Source organism: Sciurus vulgaris, assembly GCF_902686455.1.
Source record: "Sciurus vulgaris genome assembly, chromosome: 2".
Classification (NCBI taxonomy): domain Eukaryota; kingdom Metazoa; phylum Chordata; class Mammalia; order Rodentia; family Sciuridae; genus Sciurus; species Sciurus vulgaris.
Window position 1 is genome coordinate 49,383,649 of NC_136462.1, and position 23,131 is coordinate 49,406,779.

General features: G+C 35.1%; 1 protein-coding gene across 11 annotated transcripts in view; it reads left to right on the forward strand.

Annotated features, from left to right (window-relative positions):
• DDHD1 (DDHD domain containing 1) overlaps positions 1-23,131 on the forward strand; it is an 87,991-nt gene that overhangs the window by 30,557 nt on the left and 34,303 nt on the right. For 3 of the 11 annotated variants that reach the window (XM_079120930.1, XM_079120934.1, XM_079120939.1), the window contains exons 2-7: positions 3,915-4,088; positions 4,890-4,910; positions 11,256-11,357; positions 12,675-12,803; positions 13,963-14,110; positions 20,543-20,649. In XM_079120930.1, the coding sequence (XP_078977056.1) occupies positions 3,915-4,088; positions 4,890-4,910; positions 11,256-11,357; positions 12,675-12,803; positions 13,963-14,110; positions 20,543-20,649 (681 nt within the window). The other 8 variants (XM_079120935.1, XM_079120937.1, XM_079120936.1 and 5 more) reach the window with 6 other exon arrangements.

The window sequence follows — 23,131 nt, forward strand, 5'->3', positions numbered from 1 at the left end:
TAGTATTATTGTGTTATGGTCTATTTGGTTTCTGAAATTGAGAAGGATTTGTTTGACATACATGGATGAGCCACTGTTTGGGGCATAGATGTTTATGATTGTTATATCTTGCTGATTTATGCTTCCCTTAAGCAGTATGAAATGACCTTCTTTATCCCTTCTGACTAACTTTGGCTTGAAGTCCACACTATCGGAAATGAGGATGGATACTCCAGCTTTTTTGCTGAGTCCATGCGCATGGTATGTTTTTCCCCATCCTTTCACCTTTAGTCTATGGGTATCTTTTTCTATGAGGTGAGTCTCTTGCAGGCAACATATTGTTGGATCTTTCTTTTTAATCCAATCTGCCAGTCTATGTCTTTTGATTGATGAATTCAGGCCATTAACATTCAGGGTTATTATAGAGATATGATTTGGTTTCCCGGTCATTTGGTTCATTTTTTAAATTTTATTTATTTATTTTTTGACACAACTTGTTTCCTCCTTTCTTTGACAATTCCTTTAGGATAATTCCTCCCTTTGCTGATTTGCTGCTTTGTTTTTCATCTCTTCCTCATGGAATATTTTGCTGAGAATGTTTTGTAATGCTGGCTTTCTTTTTGTAAATTCTTTTAGCTTTTGTTTATCATGGAAGGATTTTATTTCATCGTCAAATTTGAAGGTAAGTTTTGCTGGGTATAAGATTCTTGGTTGGCATCCATTTTCTTTCAGGGCTTGAAAAATGTTGTTCCAGGCCCTTCTAGCTTTTAGGGTCTGGATTGAAAAGTCTGCTGATATCCGTATTGGTTTCCCCCTGAATGTAATTTGGTTCTTTTCTCTCACAGCTTTTAAAATTCTGTCTTTATTTTGTATGTTAGGTATTTTCATTATAATGTGCCTTGGTGTGGGTCTGTTGTAATTTTGTGTATTTGGAGTCCTATAAGCCTCTTGAACTTGATTTTCCATTTCATTCTTCAGATTTGGGAAATTTTCTGATATTATTTCATTGAATAAATTGTTCATTCCTTTGGCTTGTTTCTCTAGGCCTTCCTCAATCCCAATAATTCTTAAATTTGGCCTTTTCATGATATCCCATAGTTCTTGTAGATTCTGTTCATGATTTCTTACCATCTTCTCTGTTTGTTCAACTTTGTTTTCAAGGTTAAATATTTTGTCTTCAATGTCTGAGGTTCTGTCTTCCAGGTGTTCTATCCTATTGGATATGCTTTCTATGGAGTTCTTAATTTGGTTTATTGTTTCTTTCATGTCAAGGATTTCTGTTTGGTTTTTTTTTCAATATCTCTAACTCTTTATTGAAATGATCTTTTGCTTCCTGTATTTGCTCTTTTAACTGTCGATTGGTGCGATCATTCAATGCTTGCATTTGCTCTTTCATCTCATCGTTTGCTTCTCTGATCATTTTAATTATGTACATTCTGAACTCCTTTTCTGTCATTTCTTCTGCCATGCTGTCATTGGGTTTTATTGATGTAACATCTAGATTTGTTTGCAGCATTTTCTTTCCTTGTTTTCTCATATTGTTCAGGTATCAGTTGACCGCTGAGATATTGCAGATTTCCTCTATTGACTTACAATGTCCCTGAAGATTTCTATATATATCCCCCCTTGGCCTTTAGTAGGCTGAAGTCTTGGAGGAAATTGATAATGCGGAGCTCCACAAGGAAGCTGCCTCTCTAGGAGTGGTGGCCTTCAGGAGGGGTATAATCCCTGCTAGTGGGCAGAGGTGCCTCCACTTGTTGACCAATGGTCATCCAAAGGGAACCTAGGCTGCGGGCTGAGGCAAGGCCTGTTTGGGCCTGAGTCTCTAGTTTTACCGTCCTTGTGGGGAAACCTCACCCAGCAGGGAAGACTCACCCGGTGGGGAGGTCTCGCTGGTCAGTACCCTCCTAGAGGTTCCCCTCAATTACAGCTACCGCCTGGGCTGGGCTGCCTTCCTCTGCAAAGTTCTCAGGGGCCCGGCCCTACCTCCTGGGCCTGGGAGCCTCACCCTTCGCAGATGAATCTCCTTAGGCTGCCCCTCCTCAGAGAATATGCCCGCAGGCCTGGAACCTTTGCTCCGCCCTAAGCCTGTCTCTGTGCGGCTCTTCCACCCAGAAGCCTCCTAGATCCTGGGACCCTGCTCTGCCCCTAATTGCCTGGCTATGCGGCCCCTCCTCTGAGCAGCCACCTGGGGCCCCGTACAATCTCTCTGAGTCCCAGAGACCCGCCACACGCCTCTTCCTCCAGACAGCTGCCCAGTATTCCGGTGCGGTCACTAGGAGTCCAAGAAACTCACTGCGTGCCTCCACCTCCCACCAACCACCCGTAGCCCTGGGCAATCAATCACTCCGAGTCGAAGTGACCCTCCCCGTTCCTCCTCCTCCTCCAGATAACCCCCCGAGTGTTCAGGAGTGGTCGCTCTGAGTGGCTCTGAATCCACGTGACCCGCTGCACGGGTCCTATGGGCAACCGCCCGGAGCTCTTGGTGCGGCCACTCAAGACCAAGCGACCCACCACGCTTCCTCTCCAGGCAGCCCCCCTGTGTTCAGGCGCTGTCCCTTTAAGTCCAAACAACTCACCACTCACCTTCTCCTCTGAGCAGCCGCCTGGAGCGCTAATGCAGTTACTGCGAGTCCAAACGACCCGCCGCGCTTCTCCTCCTCCTCCGGGCAGGCCCCGGGGTTCAGAAGTGGTCTGAGTCCAAACAGCTCGCCACGCAGCCTCTCCTCTGGCAACCGCCTGAAGCTCTGGTGTAGTCACCCCGAATCCAAGCGGCCGCGTTCCTCTTCCTCCTCCTCGTCCTCAGGGCAGGCCCCGGGGTTCAGAAGCGTCGTTCTGAGTCCAAACAGCTCGCCGCGGAGCTTCTCTTCTGGCAACCGCCTGTAGCTCTGGTGCAGTCACTCCGAATCCAAGTGGCCACGCTCCTCCTCCTCCTCCTCCTCAGGGCAGGCCCCGGTGTCCTGAGTCCACACAGCTCTCCTCGCCACTCCTCCCCTGGGCAGCCGCCGGAGCCCCAGTGGTTGCTCCGAGTCCCAGCGCTGTGCCGGGCGGCCTCCTTTTCGGCGCTCCTAGTTGTCCAAGTTCACTGCTCCAGCGGGGGGAGGGGCGTCTCACCGGCAGCTCTACTTCACAAAGTTTCCTGCGTTCTGGGACCACTGTCCCATCCGGGACGCCTCCCCAATGGGAGAGACTCACCCGGCTGCTTTGAGTTGGTCCCAAGTGTCTCAATATCTCCTCTTTTGAATCCTGAGTCCTGGAGCAACATGAAATGCAGCCACCCTCTAGGCCGCCATCTTGAAACCTCTATTCTGGTTTATTTTTGCTTTATTTTTAAAAACTTTAAGGATTCAAGATAGTGATAGTGACAGTGATAGTTTATTTTAAGTAAATGAAAGTCCAGGCTTTTGGAAACACTGTTTAATTGGAGAAAAGTTATTCAAGAAAATTGTTCTTAATGTTTTTTCTAAAATAGATGAGGAATCTATTAAAATTAAGAATTTCATTTATCTCTGTATGCTATAACCTTCAGGGGATCCCTAAAATGTGTATTACACTATTGCCAAACACAATATTTCTAAACACTAGTTCTGGGATTTTAATCTCAATATTTTCTAAGTCTTTGGTACTATCAGTAAAGCCTTGCATGAAACTTCTTAATCCCTTAGCCTCATAATTATAGTTACAGAGGTCCTCAATTATATAAATAGTTGTTTATCTTTTTACTGCTGAAGTAATTTTTATGTGTAATATTGAAGTAAAACTTATGCTGATATGCCCTGGCTTGAAATCCGGATTTTAAAACTTCAAACGATTTTACTGGTTCGTGAAAACCTATTTTTGTGACAGTAGCAGCAGTATGTAAGATTGTAATTATTGTGTCTTGTTTTAAGAGGTTGGATTCTACATTGTATAATGTTATGATTTTTTCTTTTCAGAGGCTGATAAAATACCAGTAATGCGTGGACAGTGGTTCATTGATGGTACTTGGCAGCCTCTAGAAGAAGAAGAAAGTAATTTAATTGAGCAAGAACATCTCAGATGTTTTAGGGGTCAGCAGATGCAGGAAAATTTTGATCTTGAAGTGTCAAAATCCTTAGATGGAAAAGATGGTAAGACCAGTTAATACATTTAATTCATTCTGTAAACTGAGGAAATTATTGATAAAGTTTAGAGTAGTTCATAAATTTAGTAGTAGTAATTCAGAAGGATTAGAATTTATAAAATTTTGTTCATTTGTTTGTTTTGTTTTTTGTGGTTCTGGGGATCAAACCTAGGGCCTCAGCATAGTAGGCAAGCACTGTACCACTGAGCTACAATCCCCAGCCTTAAAAATGTTTGATAACTATTCTAAAATGAAAAACTGCTACAAATTTCTGAGCTGTCTCAATATTTATTTTACTAAATATGTATGTTTCACTGCATGATACTAACACCATTTATTACAAATGTATATGTGTATTGTACTCCCTAAATTAGTCTTTTCTGGCAGTTTTTTTTTTTTTGGGGGGGGGGGGTTGGGGGTGCTGGGGATCGAACCCAGGGCCTTGTGCTTACAAGGCAAGCACTCTACCGACTGAGCTAACTCCCCAGCCCCTTTTCTGGCAATTTTTTAGCAGAAAAAATCCTTACTATATCAAAAAGGCAGTTTTGTTAATGTTGCTTCTTTTCTAAAGTTAAAAACCTGTAACTACCTTTGTGTATCTCTTACCTATCTCTCCAGTGAATAACATACCAATTGCTAATTTGAAACAGTCCGCCCCTTATTTTTCCTTATTTTTATTTGGATATGTTTGCAATAGTTAAAAATATAGTAGCAGAGATTGCTGTGTTTTCGTTGTGTGTCTGAATCTTGAGTAAACTTCAAATGTATGGTAAAGTTTAAAATACTTCTATTATTCCATTTACTGCAGGCAGTGGGATCAACTATTCTGGTGAGTACAAATGTACAGGTAGATTAGAATGTATAAATATCTCTAATTTTTTTTATCTTAAAGCATTTCTTCATCCTTGCTTGCCTTTATTTGGGAGGTTTCTTGGCAAGCCCTACTGAACCTTGTTGAATTGAGGGAAAAAAATCAAAGTAAGAGGTTTTTTCCTTCTACTCAAAAAACATTTTATGCAGGAAAATTTAATATTGATCAGGGAATTCACAGAGTACAGCTTGAAAAAACAAAATACATGGTTGGAAATAATTGTTCTTAGGACAACCAGTGGCAAAACAATAAGCTTTCTGTTGGTTGAGAATTTTTTTCTTATCACTAGTAAACTCTTTTTTCTCTTTTCTTCTCTTTATTCTTTTATCTTTCTCTGAACACACATTGGCCATGAGCATGTAAATTATATGGTTTAGCTTATATCAAATTAAAATCTTTTGTATCTACTTGGGTAAAAGTCTTTATAACTGAGAAAAGTTGTGACTTCTGAATAAATTGACAGTTAAATCTATAGAATTTATATAATAGTTGTATGTTATGTGAAGATATATTCTAGGAATTTGAAATTCATTTTCTTATTTTCTTATCCGTAGAATCAAATGACCTTATTTCTCTGAAAAATTCAAGGCGATGGTTTTATATATCAATATGTACAATGCAGTTCAGTATAAGAACCATAGGTGCATTCCTACAGATCGCTGTAGAAATAATCTTACTCTTGCTCCAAGAAAAATATTTACACAAATAAGTTTTATGTGTCCCTGGTTTTATGTTAGTGGCTGGAATATTTTGTAACCTCTTATCACTACTACCAGAAAAATCTCAAATCTACTTCATAGTATCTGAATGAAGGACCCGTTTAATTATAAAATAATTTCATTACCTTTGGAGAATTCTGAGTTTTTAGAAAATTTTTCCCCTATGTCTCCATAAGTCTTCTACCTATAAAATGTCAATTCACCTTAACAAACCCTGTTTAAACACCCAGATTCCTTACTCTTAGAGCATTAAACAAGTCTGAGAGCTTGGAGGCAGAAAAGGATGAGTCTGTAAAATCTCCTTTCTCATACTGTGTTCAAAACATTCTTTTTTTTTCCATTTGCTGTTACAACCTGGGGAGGTTAATCATCAGCTCTGTTTCATCTCTACATCTGGTTCACTTATTTGGAATCTTATTTACAATTCTAGTTAAACTTTCATATATCCGTTTACTTTTCCCTGCCTAGATGTTAAATGTAGCAGGATTCTTCAGTTTTCCTCAAAAGTGCCCAGATTTAAATGTCTGTAGAACATTATTTATTTGTGTAAATAGATTTTTTAGTATGTCTTTGAGTATGTTCTAATGTATCAGTGTAGGATATTATAGTAATATTTTTTGTTCTCTTTAAGGATATACATTGAGTGGTAAAATTCTAATTAATAATAAACAATATGGTTAAACTGATAAAGCATTTTTGCATTGCAATCTGTCAAAAATAATGATTCTTTGAGGTTCATTAAAAGAAAACAAATTTTTTTTGAACACGCCATGACTCATAGGTAAAGATTCAGCATGCTTTGTTATTATAGATTACAAATTCAATTCAGAATAATTATACTACTATCATAATTTCCATCCTTTTGTTATTCAATATTATATTAAACATACATTTATATATATATATATTAAGATGTGACATTTGACTTCAAAGATTATGGGAAATTTTGTAGTACATTTGAAAATTAAAGCTAGTCATAAGGAAAGAACATTAACCATCCAAAAAGATACCATCACTGGGAAGATACCTCAAACTTTAATCCTGTATACAAAAATAAAAAATATAATCTTTTCATTATTTTGCTCTTACCTCTAAGCTTTTGAAATTTCATTAGCCATTAGAGGAAATAAACTTCCCAATTTTCTTGTGTATAGTCAGTACAGCCTTGACTCTTCATGTTGTCAGGAGATTTTGAATGTTTCCTTATGTCAGTAGTATTGTGTTGGACACCTTTGGAAAGAAATAGACAAGGTTTCTATACTCAAATACTTTTCAGCCTTTTAGAGAAGAGAATGCCAACATGTAAGGATAGTTACAAAAGAGAAAGTACAAGATGACACAGTAGACAATGAATATTAAACATTCTGAAAAGAGATTTGGAATAATGAGAAGTAATGATTACAGTGCAGTGGAGTTATTTAAGGCGTTCTGGAAAATACCATTTAATAAATGAAAACATTTAATTATACTATATTCAAGGACTCTTACTAAGTGCTCTAGGAAATTTCAAAGAAACTAAAACAGAATTCTTGCCTTTAGATATTAAAAAATAATAATAATAACTCTCTTTTTCCTGGCCTTATCTGGTTGGGATAGCTGTTGCCACAAGTGAATTAGATGTGTTGAATATTTTTCTCCTTATTAATATTCCTACTAGTCTCAAAATGAACATGGAATTAAAGAGATTGATGAAAGTTTGGTATAACGCTTTCTAGCATCCAAATAAAAATAACCTACAAAACATTAATCCGTTTTTGTGATTTAAATACTTAAATCTAAACTTAGTTCTCAGCCCGGCACAATGGTTATACCTATAACCCCAGGAGGGTGAAGCAGGAGGATCACAAGTTTGAGACCAGCTTCAGCATAACCTAATTGGAACCGTCGCAACTTAGAGAGACATTATCTCAAAATTTAAAAAAAAAGGACTGGGGATGTAGCCCAGTGGCAAAGTTCCCCTGGTTCAATCCCTACTACCCAAAGTAAAATAAAGAAAAGTAAACTTGATTTCCCCTGAAAACTAAAATGAAAATTGATTTTCTTTACTCCACCCCATAGCCTAGGAAACATCTGTCAGCCTAACAAATGAAAGTTCATAGTTGCACTTGAGATGAAGTATAGAAATCAGATTAGTTCTTCAAATAAGAAATTTGATAAATACTTTAAACTAGTGCTAGATTACTTTTTTACTCATTTACAATTTATCCAAGCACATGCAATAATTAGTAAAAGTAAAAAATAAGTCGAACTACACAGTTAGTGTTGCACACCACTCTGTTCAAAAAATGTGTAACCGCAGTTCAATAGTGGGAAAACATCAACAAACTCAGATTGAAGACCATTTCAGAAAATAAAGACAGTATTCTTCAAAATTGTCAAGGTCATAAAAGATAAGGAAAGATTGAGAAATTTGTTACAGGTAGGAGGAGACTAAGGAGACATGACAACAAAATGCAATACGGTTTCCTGGATTGGGTCCTAGAACCAAAAAAGGTATTGGTAGAATAGAGAAATCTGAATGAAGACTATATATTAGTTGATAGTATTATGGCAGTTAATTTCTTAGTTTTGATAAATATACTGTAGTCATACAAGATGCTAACATAAGGGGAAACTGCGTAAAGAAAATATGGTAACTCCCTGTACTATTTTTGCTACTTTCTGTTAAGTCCAAAATTTTTCCAAAATGAATTTTTTAAAGGCCAGTAGAGGAATTAAAACAAAATACTAAAAATCTTCAGCTAAGCCAAAATAAACCAGGAAAAAAGGAATAGAGAAACAAAAAATAGATGAGACAAGGGAAAAAATAGTTGACCTAAATTCACCCACATCAATAACTACAATAAATATAAGTGAGCTAATACTCAAGTTAAAAGGCAGAGGTTGACAGATTTGATAAGATCGCAACACCTGGCTAGATGTTGTCTGTGAAGAGTCACAGGAAAGTCACAGATAAATTTAAAGTAAAAGGTGGGATTTTTACAGTTTCAGCTAATTTGAAGTGCTATGACCACATAGGTGCTGGCAGCTCTGTGAGGTTACAGCATTTAGCATTTTGGAGGGGAACATGTGTGTTCCCATCACTTGCTGAATAAGGATATCCCATAGTGTGAAAATAGCATTTCAGGAGCCAGTTTAAAAAATGGAGGAATGTAGTAACCTTCTAACCAGTTTTCCTTTTCTTTCTTTGGTGACTAAGATTTCTATCATCTAGCATTTAGTTATTATTTAATTTTTATAAATTTATCTAACTTAATTTCTCTGAGGTCCAAGAAAGATTGCCAGGAGTTTTCTCACTATCATTAGCAGGTTTGAGATGCTCAGGCTGCCTTCCAGGGGTTGTAGTTTTCCAGGTTGCCCACTTTTAGTTCTTCATTTTTTCTATTGTAGGGATTAATATGTCATCAGCCAACCCCCTTTGGATATTCTTACTGATTTCAGAATTATATGATGAAGAAAATTTCTTTAAGAGGTGATTTAGTAAGGAAATTTATTGTAAATGTCACTAGTATTTTAAATCTTTTTCATTGTCATATAAGGCTACAGTCTTATATATGAAAGACCACATTTATTAAATATTACCATTTAATAAATTAACATTTTTATTTCCTGCATGTTTGCTAATACTACATAAGAATTACTAACTAAACCATTTATTTATTTATTTATCTATCTATTTATCTATTTATTTATTTCAGTGCTAGGGGTTACACCCAGGGCCTCATACATTCTGGGAAAGTGCTCTACCACTGAGCCACATCCCCAACCCTAAAACTTCATTTTTTAAATGAAAGACAAGTTAATTATTACTTTCTATCCCTGTTTGGATTGATAGTGAAACCATTTTTTCTTCTACTGTACTTAGGATATAGTACCTGTAATTCTGTGCTTTGGGTTGAAAAAAATTAAACTCTGTGCTACAAAATGTGTGACAAATATAACAAATGATGTTCAAGTGAAAACAAATTTGAGAAGGTAAACCATGTCTATTTAATTCATGAAAATGTTTTCAATGTTTTTCTGTTTTGAGGGTGAAAAACTTTTCTCTCTTTCTATATGTTGGGGTATTTTTCTTTTAAGTTATACTATTTTAGAGAGGAAAACCTTTATTCTCTTAATAAATATGGTATTTGGTTCATGTTAGTTTTACTACTAGATTTATAAAATCTAGTTTTTGTTTCTTTGTATAATAAGTTCTTGAGTTTATGTCAGTTTGATCCACTTTAGTGTGTTAGCAGCATTTCCTAATTTAAAACTGTTTCCTGGGCTAAGTGGTACATCTACTCCTGAATAACTGACCAAAGGCACATGAAAGAAGAAACATTTCAGGGATGAAAATTGCTTCAGTTGTCACATTCTACCTCTGTAACATTGAAATCTTTTTATAATCCTGACAGCAACCCAGCTTTTAGTCCTAGTCTATAGTGCTTTCAGCCATATAATAGAGGCATAGTTATTAAGTATATAGTTATAGTGATTAATGCCTCATAAACATTTCCCAGATACCTTCATTGCACAAATCTTTGCATAATACATCTGTATATACAACAGATTTGTTATATTTCTAAATTGCACAATAAGAATTTCTTATTTGAGCAGTATTTAACCTTTGAATGTCAAATTAATATAAAAAGGGAGTGAGGATGATAATGAAATGTATTAGAACATAAATTTTAACTAAATTAAAAATATTCTATTTATTGACCTGAATCTCAAATAACTAATTTGTAAAATTAATTCCAAACCGACTTTTTAATAATTGCATACTTAAAACATAAATCTGTGGATATACAACTAACAAAGTTTGACAGGGAACATGTTGACTTTAAGGTTATCTACTGATTTACCAAATATTAAGTCTGTGCCTGGCTTTCCTCTATGTTTTCTGTTATATGCTTTCAAGATGTCACAGCATACATTTTTACTAATGATATTCTTTTTTATTTCTAAACAAATTTTTCCAAAAGGGATAGTTTTAAAAGTTTCTGATTTGATTTTCTGTTTAAAATATTCAGCTTTAAAAGTCTTTTAAGATCTTAAGAAGAGTTGTGAAAAGAAATTTGTTTTTGAGGGGGACCTCGAGCCACTGCACTTCAGTGATAGAAAGCATCACATGAAATGTATATTTTGCTGTCTTCTTAGACAAGCTGTTAGAGGTAAAATGTCATTCACTGAATTCTTGATTTGTATATCAGCTATTGACTGTTTCAGAGTCACAAATTTGGTGAGAGTAAATAACCTTAGTATAAAGATAGAGTTTCTAAATTTCATCAACATTCAACATGCCATGTTCTATTTTTTATTCTATTTATGCAAAGACATTAAATGATAATCACATAATTGTAACTGATAAATTTAGATATCATTTACCTTTGTTTCTTTCAGTAAAAGTAGAGCATATATTTGATAAGCATTAAACTAATGCTTTGCTTTACTGAATTTTAACTAGAAAGTATATAAATAAAACATTTAGAATAATGTTTGTCAAATACAACTCTTTTTTAAAGTTAATACTAGATCAAAAAGGCCAAAGGACAAACCTCATTTAAATTTACTTTGAAGCTCAGTGTTTTTGCTTTCTTAGTTGTCCACCACCTCCCTCCCTTCTCCCTCCCTTCTCTGTTCAAATGGAGAGGATATAAGGAGAGTACAGATGCGGCAGGTCTTAAAAGAAAGCGTTCCCAAGGTACAGTAATTGTAGTTTTATTTCTCTGTGTAGTTGTATTCCCAGCTTATAGCATTCAGTTGTGTTTAAAGTATGGAAATTATTAGTTTTATTTTTTTAAATATGTGCATTACTCTATTTTGCTTAGTGTTACTTTATTATACATGTGTATGAACGTTTGTAAACTATGGTCTAGTAATGAGATGTGCAGCAGTATTAAGATGTTTTATTTTAGTATAATGTATAGCTGCTTTTTAAAAGGAACAATTTTGCTGACATAACACTGTTCTCTATCTCAATCTTATAGATTCAATATTTTAAGCATGTTGCTAAGAACTACTTTTGTCAAAAATGTGGTTTACAATTATTAAACCCTTGCACAAATTTTTTAATTTATGAGGTGTTCTATTACTTAAAAAGCTGACCTTGTAAATTTTCTTTGGAACTGAGGATATTAATATTTATTGGGTTAATTGAACCTTGATCTTGATTTAGTGTCAGTAATATATCCTGGCAGGTAAGTAAAATATTAGTTGATTTTTTTTTATTAATTTTTAAAATACATATATTTTAGTTGTAGATGGACACAATACCCTTATTTTCTTTATTTTTATGTGGTGCTGAGGATTGAACCCAGTGCCTTACACATGTTCGACAAGCACTACCACTGATCCTACAACCCTATTTGTAGCATAACAAATTCATTGCTTCCACAAATATTACTGAATTCATAACAGTTTCTAGGCACTATGTTAGGACACTGTATTTGGTGCTAGGGATACAAAAGTTATCATGACACATTCCCTGCCAGTCACAGAGTTTATAAATCCTGATGTATAGAGGTTTGGATTTCTTTCCTTTAAGACCTGATTTTTCACCAGGCATAACCCTTTTATAGAAATGTGATAACCATAATGATGAACATCAATTGAAGAACATTTTTTTAATTTTTTTTTTACTAAATATCTTTCAACTTTGAGTTTCTGCTGTGATGAGCAATATCCAGTGATAATTGGCTTTCATATCCATTCCAAAAGTATCTTATATTCCCAATATCTTGTTCTGTCTTGTACTGACACTTTTACAGATCTTTTGATACTTTTAGTAAAATCAGCAGAATTGAAACTTAACATTTCAATGTCAGTGTTATTGAAGACTTTAAAATAGGTATATATCCCTTAGACCTAAGAGTCGTATCACCTGGGAGCTCAGTTCTTTAATAATCAAAACAGCTATTTAAGTACATATTAGAGGCTAAAATCATGGTAGCATTATAATTTTTCATATAAATGAAGTTTTTCTTCAGACCTTCAAGTTAATTTTCCCTTTCTGCAACAGCTATTTATAGTTTCAAACTGAGTCGAAACCATGTGGACTGGCATAGTATGGATGAAGTGTATCTTTATAGTGATGCAACCACGTCTAAAATTGCAAGAACAGTCACCCAAAAGCTGGGATTTTCTAAAGGTAATTGTTAAATATTACTATGCTTTGTCAAATTTGGGGGAATTGGGGTGTTTTTTCCCCCCTTATATCCAAAGAAGACAATTCAAATTGTATTTTTAGTGTTTTAAGTAGGTTTTAAATTTCATGTTAGATGAAATTTTAAGGTTATTGAATTGACGTGCATTCATCGTGAATAATCATATTTTTAGATTTATCTCACAAGATTAATCAATGAATTTTATACTTCTGAATGCACACAGTCAAACCTGAGGCAGTGAAAATAAAACATGGCAATTGAAGTATAGTGTCAAGGGGAGTGAAGACTGAAATTTTTCCATTGTATTTAGTGACAGTGGGGGTCACTGATGACAGGGCAGAAACCAGAATGACCACCTTCTAAAGAGGAATGTCAGGAAATGAAGGCAGTGAGAAAGACAGCTCTTGAAAGAACTTTTACTAAAAGGAAAACATTGGTACCTGGGGAAGAGATGAGAGTACTATTAAAAAATGAATTTTAAAAAATAATTTTGAAGTCTTATAAAATTTTACTGTACCCTTTTTAATTAAATTTCTTTAAAATGTGGTAGAATATCTTTTCATAAGCTTATTAGTTATATTTATTTTGAGAATTACCTTACCATTTTACTTTGTGAATGATGTCCTTTTGTGAATGACAGCAGACTGTCCTCGTAATATGCAGGGAGTTAACTTACCATGTGTCATGTTTTGCCTATATTTTCCCAGTCTGCCATTTACCCTCTTAATTCTGGATTTTTTTAGTAAAGAAGTTTTTAATTTTTACGTATTCAGTTTGTCCTTGCTTTTCTTTTCCTAATAGTTTCTGGCTTTGGCCTCATGTCTAGTTTACTTTATATCAGCCAACCAAGATATCATCTTTTTAGAAAAATATTTGTAGCTGTAGACGGATATAATAACTTTATTTATTTTTTATATGGTGTTGAGGTTCGAACACACTGCCTCACATGTGCTAGACAAGCGCTCTACCACTGAGCCACAACCTCAGCCCCCAATGTATCATCTTAAAAATGCTGTATCCTCCTCTGTATACCCAGTAAATTTTTTTCTTTATATTGTAATTACTACTTCTTTAAACACTGTAAAAATGCTCTCTCAAAAAAAAAAAAAAAATGGTAAACTAAGAATCGTAATTTTTCTGCAGCATCAAGTAGTGGGACCAGACTTCATAGAGGTTATGTAGAAGAAGCCACATTAGAGGACAAGCCATCACAGACTACCCACATTGTGTTTGTTGTGCATGGCATTGGGCAGAAAATGGACCAAGGAAGAATTATCAAAAATACAGCCATGTGAGTTCTTTGATGAATATGTTCTACATCTTCTCTAGAATGCATACTTTTGTCTAGGGTGTGAGAGCTATTAACAGTTCACTTGTTCTGCATGTTTCTCCAATGCCTGCTACTCTAACATTGGTCAAGTTTCTGGATCAAATTTTGAGAGTGGTTGTATCTAGATAAAGATGATGATGTTTTATTTTTTCCCCTACTATATGCAAGAGAAGAGGGATCAGAAAGCCTTTTCAGCCTAATAAGTTAGTTTACAGGTTAAAAACAAGAGAGCAACCTAGCGTTAAGTTTGTATCTTACTCTCTGAACTTCAGAAACTTGGAATACTTCAAAGTTGTACAAATCTGAAAGGGCTCAGCATTGTTTTAACTGCCAGTTAGCAACTTAACCTGTCCAACTAATTGCTGCCAGAGAAAACTGAACTTTAAATTGTATTCAGAAAATAGTGGCTACTTTACCAACACACCAGGCAGAACATTTATCTCATTAATTGATTTATAGAGATTTGAGCATAAAGCTGAATCAGTTATTGAGGTATGTATGTGCAGATTTATGTGTTCAAAGATTTTAAGTACTGCGTTAAAAGGGAATATTAGGGTTAGAAGTTCCACCACAAATTTGGCCCTGAGCCCTTTCTTTGATTGCCACTTATGAAAACTCTGATAAGGTGCAGATTTATGATATGAGAATAAATCAGTTGTATTGAATAACAGTTTATCTGATTCTGAGGCTTCAAGTAATTGAGTCCTTATAGCAAGTAATGTATGATGCTAGAAAGTATGCCCTCAGCATATTGTTATAATAATACAATGTTGAGTTTCATTCCACTTTTTATTATAACATCTTAAAGCCAGCTGATAAGATTAAAGTAAAAGTATAATACAACTTTTTTGGTTTTTTTTGTTTGTTTGTTTTTTGTTTTTGCGGTGCTAGAGATTGAACCCAGGGCCTTATGCTTGTGAGGCAAGCACTCTACCAACTGAGCTATCTCCCCAGCCCTAATACAACTTTTAAAGAAAATGTTGTACCAGGTATAGTGGCACAGCCCTATAATCCCAGCTACTTGGTAAGTGAGGCATAAAGATCACAAGTTCGAGGTCAGCTTACATAACTTAGCAAGATCCTGTCTTAAAATTTAAAAAATTAAAAAGGGTAGGTGGAGTGGCTCAGTGGTAGAGTGCTTGCTAAGCATACACAAGGCCCTCGGATCAATCACGAGTACCAAAGAAAAAACTTTCATTGTTAGATTCTGCTAAGCTACCCTGATTCTTTTTGATTTCTCTAGCTTTTATTATAGGAATCTTCAGTCTGATCCTAGTTATAGTTTCTGATGAATTATACACTATTTCCCATGATAATTATATGCTGTGTCCAGATATTACTCGATTATCTCAGCTCTTGAGAACTAAATATACTGACATAGTCTCTCTGGAATAATTGATAAATAAGAAAGTTACTTCTTTGGATACAAGTGAAGGAAAATTTAACACAAAAAGGCTTAAACCAAAAAGAGGATTTAGAAATTCATTATGTTGAGGAGACTAGGAGTGCTACTGCCAAATAAGTCATCAGAATTTCATCAACTCTACCCTCCTTCATTTTGGAGCTCCTCTTCGATATATCATTCAGATGTGGTGTGAAGGTATCTTCTATTCAAATTCAAAAAGAAAGGGTAAGTCTTTCTTTCCAGAAGTCCCAACTAGTCTGTACATTTTGGTGATTGGTGATATTGCATCCAAGAACCTGAATTTATACATGTGACCATGCAGTCTGGCCAAATTTGTCATAGTCTCACCCTAGAATCAGGTGTAAGTTGACTACTTCTGTCATAACCATAGAGAGATATAGAGCCACAGATAAAAATCAAGAACTATTATTGAAGTAGGATGAATGGATCCAATCAAAAATCATGTGCCCACTTCAAGGAGTGTTGTATCATTCCTTTGTAGACAGGTTAATTTGATGAAAAATTCTACACAAAACTTAGTAATTGGTGGCAAATATTCACACAAAAATAAAGTTTGCTTAATAATTGACGAGAAAGCCCAGGGGATTTCTTACCCTTTCCCACTTTCTGTTTCATCTTTATCAGGGCTATTCTGAAGCTTATCTGTACTTGTGATTTGTTGAGTAAGGCTACAGTTAACAACCAAGGTAGACTAAGGTTTTACCACCCTATACTCCATTGATAACCTTTTGTTCTCTAAGAATCTCTAGAAATTATGTCTTAGAGACTTAGAAATACAGGTTTTCCTCTGTCACCTTATTTTAGTGAACTTACTTATGAATTCAAGCTACTTTTAATTATTTTTGTTGCAGAAAATGTTTATTATTTACATAGGTTGAGAAGAAAGTTTATAGACAACTTCTGGAAATATCAGAATTGGTTTACGAAAAGGGATGAATTTGTTTTGAAATATTTGGATTTGTTTTTATGGAGTTTTATTACAAGGGGAATCTTCATTAAGTTACATACCTAACTCTTCCTAAAAGAATACGAAGATTTTTTTCAGTTAACATAGTTGGCTGAACACATAAACTTATCTTATTCCTCCATAGAACCTCACTAAAAATGAAAACAAAGGAATTTTAAAAATAAAAAGCATAAGCTCATAAATACTGTTAAAATGGGAGAGGAAACAGTGACAGATAAGAACATCAATAAAACTTTTTTTGAAAAAATAAAATAGGAAATTTGCATGGTTCATAAATCTTAAGATAAAAACATTGTGTGAAAGGGCTGATTCTGATACCTGTCCCCATCTTCCCTCATTATCCTTTGTCCTGTGTCTCCTTTTATATTCTTCCATATTTTCTTCAGACATATACAAATTGGTGGATTTTTTTGGTTTTTTGTTTTTTGGTTTTTGTTTGTTTTGTTTTTTTCACATGAAAAGTGGCATACTATACACTTTGGACCTTGACTTTTGTTTTAAAATGTGTACTTTAGAGGTTACTGTTCATGATTTTCTATTTCTCTCCTTTCCTCTGTATAACACCTGTCTTCTTAAAACAAATTTATCAATTGATTTTTTTCTAATTGAGTGGAATTATGAAGACTTTTTTCAGAGCTATTTAATTATCTGTAATTGAACAGTAATTCTCATGTGCTATTAATCTCTTCCCTTTTCAAAATATCAACTAAACATTCATTGCCTGGCTGAGAGAACATCAAAGTTAAATAAGCTTATAATACGACTGAAATCATGATTTTTATGCATGGCATTACAACACCACAATTTTGGTTATAGTCTTAGCTATAGTAAGACTCAAATTATTAAAATCAAGAATAAAAGTGGGGACATTACTATCAACTACCAACCTTATAGAAGTAGAAAGCATTATAAGGCAACATTATGCACAATTCTATGCTAGTAAACTAGGTAACCTAAATAGACAAAATTCCTATAAATTACAAAAACTACCAAAAAAGTCAATCTGAATAGACCTATAAAAATTAAACAATTTGAAGTAATCAGTGAAGTTTGCACTAAAACAAACCACAAAGCCCAGAATAGAGGGCTTCACTGGTGAATCTACCAAATATTAAAAAAAGAATCGGCACCAATTCTTCACAAATGCTTGAAAATATAGAGGAGTAGAAAAATTTTAGCTCATCCTCTGAGGCCAGTATTACTCTGATATCAAAAGCACTACAAGGAAAAAGAAACCAGTATTTGTTATGAGTATAAAACAGAAATCCTCAAAATACCAGCAAACTGAGTCCAGAATAAAAGAGTTAGATAGCTTGATACAGCTTAATCCCAGAAATTTAAGGCTAACTGGAGTGACTGTTAGAGAAGAAAAGATGAAAGAAGATAACAAGAAAAGAGGGGACAGAGAGTGGAAGAAAAAGATGGATGTGTTGTGGCCATGTCCCCAAATTTGCCTTCCTAGAAGTGATGCATTAATTAATAGAATAAAGGAGAGAAAGCACATCAAAACTCTAAAAACCTTTTGTAATAAAAACAAATACTTGTAAAACTGGAAACACAAGGAATTTCTAGTAACAAAAAGAATAAGGAATAAATTTAACAATAGAAGCATAAAATTTGGGTGCTGAAAACCACAGTACACCATTGAAAGAATATAATTCTAAACCTAAATAAATGGAGAGGACATCCATGTTTGTGGATTAGAAAACAATGTTAAGATGGTGATACTTTTCAAATAGACCTACACATAATGCATTCCCTATTAAAATCCTGCCTGTCTTTTAGTAAAAACTGACAGGCTGATTTACATGTAAAGGCGCAGGACCCAGAATAACCAAAAGTATCTTGAAAAAGAACAAAGGCGGAGGACTCTGACTTCTGATTCTGTAACTTACTGCAGCAAGGGACCCCATAAAGAAGACGAAGACAACCCTCAGGATGGGAGAAAATATTTGTAAACCACAGACAAGGGTCTGGTATCTTACAAGTGAACCATAAAGAAAAGAACTTCAGGTTTTTTCAGTGGTAGGATTTAAGTAGACATTTTGTCCAAATAGAATATACAAATGCTCAAAAAGTACATGAAAAGGATGTTCAGCATCATTAGTATCAGGGAGATTTGTTCACAGTCGCAGATGCCCGCTCTGTGATCATTCTTATAAAAAATGAAAAATAACAAGTGTTAGCACGGATGTGTAAAAGTTAGAACTGTCACATGTTGCTGTTGGGGTTGTAAAGTAGTACAGCTGCTTTGGAAAACAGATGAGCAGTTCCTCAAAAGGTAAATGATAGTGTATGGACTGACAGTACCCGTCCTAAGTAGAATTGAAAACACGGCCATACAAAAACTTCTCAGAGAATGTTCATAGCAACATTATTCATAATAACCAAAAAAAAAAAAAATAGAAGCAATGCCCATCAACCAATGAATAGATAAAAAGGGTATATTGAAATATTATTTGACAATAAAAAACAATGAAGTACTAATTCATGGTACAGAATGGATGAGCCTTGAAAACATTAAATAAGACCCCAAACAAAAAAGGCATCATACCGTATGATTCCATTTATACATGAAATACCCATAATAGACATATCCACTGAATCAAAATGTAGTTTAATAGTTGACAGAGGCTAGGGGGAAGAAGAATGGGGAAGTAGCTGCTAAAGAGTATATGGTGTTTCTTTTTGAAGTGATAAAAATATGTTGGAATTAGAGTGGTGACAGTTGCACACCTCTGTGAATATAGTGAAAGCTACTGCATTATTTAAAGAACTACTGAGGCTGTGTCAAAGAACCAAAACCAAATCTCAGACACAGAATGGGAAACGATTCAAACATCAGTAAGGAAAATAGCTATGATGGGTAAAACACCCCAGATTTAAATCTGAATTAGTATTGGCATGTGATACGGTCTGGATATCATTTGAGTGACCCTTGAAACTTCATATGTTGACATTTAGTCCCCATTTTCAGATGTTAATAGGGTAGGGTAGAAACTTAATCCAGTTATGATGTTTGGTAGGGCCTTAGGGAAGTGATTAGGAACCAGATGATATAACATCAAAATGTATAAAACCTAACAACTCATTGTTTTGAGAACTATTAGTAAAATGGAAGAGTTAAACATCTATCCTGCTTTTATAGATGAACTGTACCTCAATTTTGGAAATTATCTGGTTTCCCAGGTACCAGCACATAGATTATATTTTAGAAACACATATTATTTACAGATACAATTATGTAGTATCTGGAATTTTCTTTAAAATATGGGGGAAGAAGCCAGGCACAGTGGCACACTTATATAATTCTAGCAACTAGGGAGGCTAAGGCAGGAGAATCACAAGTTTGAACCCAGCCTCAGCAACTTAACAAGACCCTGTTTCAAAGTTTTAAAAAGGGACTGGGTATGTACCTCAGTGATAGAGGGCTTCTGAGTTCATCCTCAGTACTGCCCAAAAATTAAATAAATAAAATATGGGGGAAAGGCGTGATTGTTAAAGGGATAGCAAGAGGGAGATTTGGAATGAACTGTTCAGTTCCTTGATTGTATGTTGTTAACCACAAACCTATGCATATACTAAAATTCATATAACTGACACTAAAAGGAAAAAAATAAATTCATTGATGTTAATTTTTTAAAAAATATATGTCTAGATTATAGGGAAAGTGAGTTGAATAAATGAAATAAGATAGGTCATGACTTGCTAATATTTGGAGCTGGGTGATGGCACAGGGATAATCATACTATTCTGTCTACTAAAAATTCATAGACTAAAATGTGAAAACTTGGAACACTTGAAATTATTTATGGAAAATTTAGGTAGATAACTGAAGGAATCCTAGTGCTACACATTTGCTTAGAGTAGCAATGGTTGAAATATAATTGAAGAAACCTATAAGGAAATGGAAGTGTTATGATTAAGGATGTTTTATGTCATATAAATACATATGTGAAGTTACTCTCAAAATTTTGTTTTGCTTTTATTTTATTTTTAGGATGAGAGAGGCTGCAAGAAAAATAGAAGAAAGGCATTTTTCCAACCATGCAACTCATGTTGAATTTCTGCCTGTTGAGTGGCGGTCAAAACTTACTCTTGATGGAGGTATATTTTGTTTCAAAATTGAAAGATTTTTAGCCAGGGGTAAACTTAACCAAGTAAATGTAGAAAACTTTAGAAACAGTTTTTGCTCTTTGGGAACAAAATACCTCAGTTTAGTTTTTTTAGCTTATACTCACTCTTTGTTCTAGATTATTTAAGAAAATAAAATCCATTTTTTTTATTAAAAATCATAAATTTACATAGGGTAATGGTGTTTGATTCATTCTGTTATTTTTTCCCTTCCCCCCCCCACCCCTCCCACCTCTCTTTTCCCTCTATACAGTCCTTTCTTCCTCCATTCTTACCACCCTCCTTATCCCTAACCCTAAACCTAACCCTAACCTTAATGCTAAGCCCTTCTACTCCCCATCATATGTCCTCATCTGCTTATCAGTGAGATCATTTGTCCTTTAGTTTTTTGAGATTGGCTAATCTCACTTAGCATGATATCCTCCAATTTCATCCATTTGCCTGCAAATGCCATAATTTTATCATTCTTCGTGGCAGAGTAATATTCCATTGTGTATATATATGCCACAGTTTCTTTATCCATTCATCAACTGAAGGGCATCTAGGTTGGTTCCACAATCTGGCTATGGTGAATTGAGCAGCTATGAACATTGATGTGGCTATATCTCTGTAGTATGCTGATTTTAAGTCCTTTGGGTATAGGCCAAGGAGCGGGATAGCTGGATCAAATGGTGGTTCCATTCCAAGCTTTCTGAGGAATCTCCATACTGCTTTCCAGAGTGGCTGCACTAATTTGCAACCCCACCAGCAATGTATGAGTGTACCTTTTTCCCCACATCCTTACCAACACCTATTGTTGCTTGTATTCTTGATAATCGTCATTCTAATTGAGGTAAGGTGAAATCTTAGGGTAGTTTTGATTTGCATTTCTCTTATTACTAGAGATGTTGAACATTTTTTCATATATCTGTTGATTGCTTGTACATCTTCTGTGAAGTGTCTCTTCATTTCCATAGCCCATTTGTTGATTGGATTATTAGTATTCTTGGTATAGAGTTTTTTGAGTTCTTTACAGATTCTGGAAATTAGTGCTCTATCTGAAGTATGAGTGGCAAAGATATTCTCCGACTCTGTAGGCTCTCTCTTCACATTACTGATAGTTTCCTTTGCTGAGAGGAAGCTTTTTAGTTTGAGTCTATCCCAGTTGTTGATTCTTGCTTTTATTTCTTGGGCTACGGGAGTCCTGTTAAGGAAGTCTGATCCTAAGCCAACAAGTTGAAGGTTTGGACCTACTTTTTCTTCTACAACATGCAGGGTCTCTGGTCTGATTCTGAGGTCCTTGATCCATTTTGAGTTGAGTTTTGTGCAGGGTGAGAGATAGGGGTTTAATTTCATTCTGTTGCATATGGTTTTCCAGTTTTCCCAGCACCATTTGTTGAAGAGGCTATCTTTTCTCCATTGCATATTTTTGACCCCTTTGTCTAGTATGAGAAAATTGTATTTATTTGGGTTTGTGTCCATGTCCTCTATTCTGTACCATTGATCTACTTGTCTATTTTGGTACCAGTACCATGCCGTTTTTGTTACAATTGCTTTGTAATAGAGTTGAAGATCTGGTATTGCAATACCCCCTGCTTCGCTCTTTCTACTGAGGATTGCGTTAGCTATTCTGGGTTTCTTAGTCTTCCAGATGAATTTCATAATTGCTTGCTCTATTTCTGTAAGGTACATCATTGGGATTTTAATTGGAATTGCATTGAATCTGTGTAGCACTTTTGGTAGTATGGCCATTTTGACAATATTAATTCTGCCTATCCAAGAACATGGGAGATCTTTCCATCTCCTAAGGTTTTCTTTAATTTCTTTCTTTAGTGTTCTGTAGTTCTCATTGTAGAGGTCTTTCACCTCTTTTGTGAGATTGATTCCCAAGTATTTTATTTTTTTTTTTTTTATGCTATTGTGAATGGGGTAGTTTTCCTAATTTCTCTTTCTGAAGATTCATCACTTACGTATAGAAATGCATTGGATTTATGAGCATTGATCTTGTAATCTGCTACTTTACTGAATTCACTTATGAGTTCTAAGAGTTTTCTGGTGGAATTTCCAGGTTCCTCTAAATATATAATCATGTCATCAGCCAACAGGGATAGTTTGAGTTCCTCTTTTCCAATTCATATCCCTTTAATTTCTTTGGTTTGTCTAATTGCTCTGGCTAGAGTCTCAAGAATGATGTTGAATAGAAGTGGTGAAAGAGGGCATCCCTGCCTTGTTCCAGTTTTTAGGGGGAATGCTTTCAGTTTTTCACCATTTAGAATGATATTGGCTATGGGCTTAGCATAGATGGCCTTTACAATGTTAAGGAATGTTCCCACTACCCCGATTTTTTCTAGTGTTTTAAGCATGGAGGGATGCTGTATTTTATTGAATGATTTTCCTGCATCTACTGAAATAATCATGTGATTCTTAACTTTAAGTCTGTTGATATGGTGAATGCCATTTATTGATTTCTGGATGT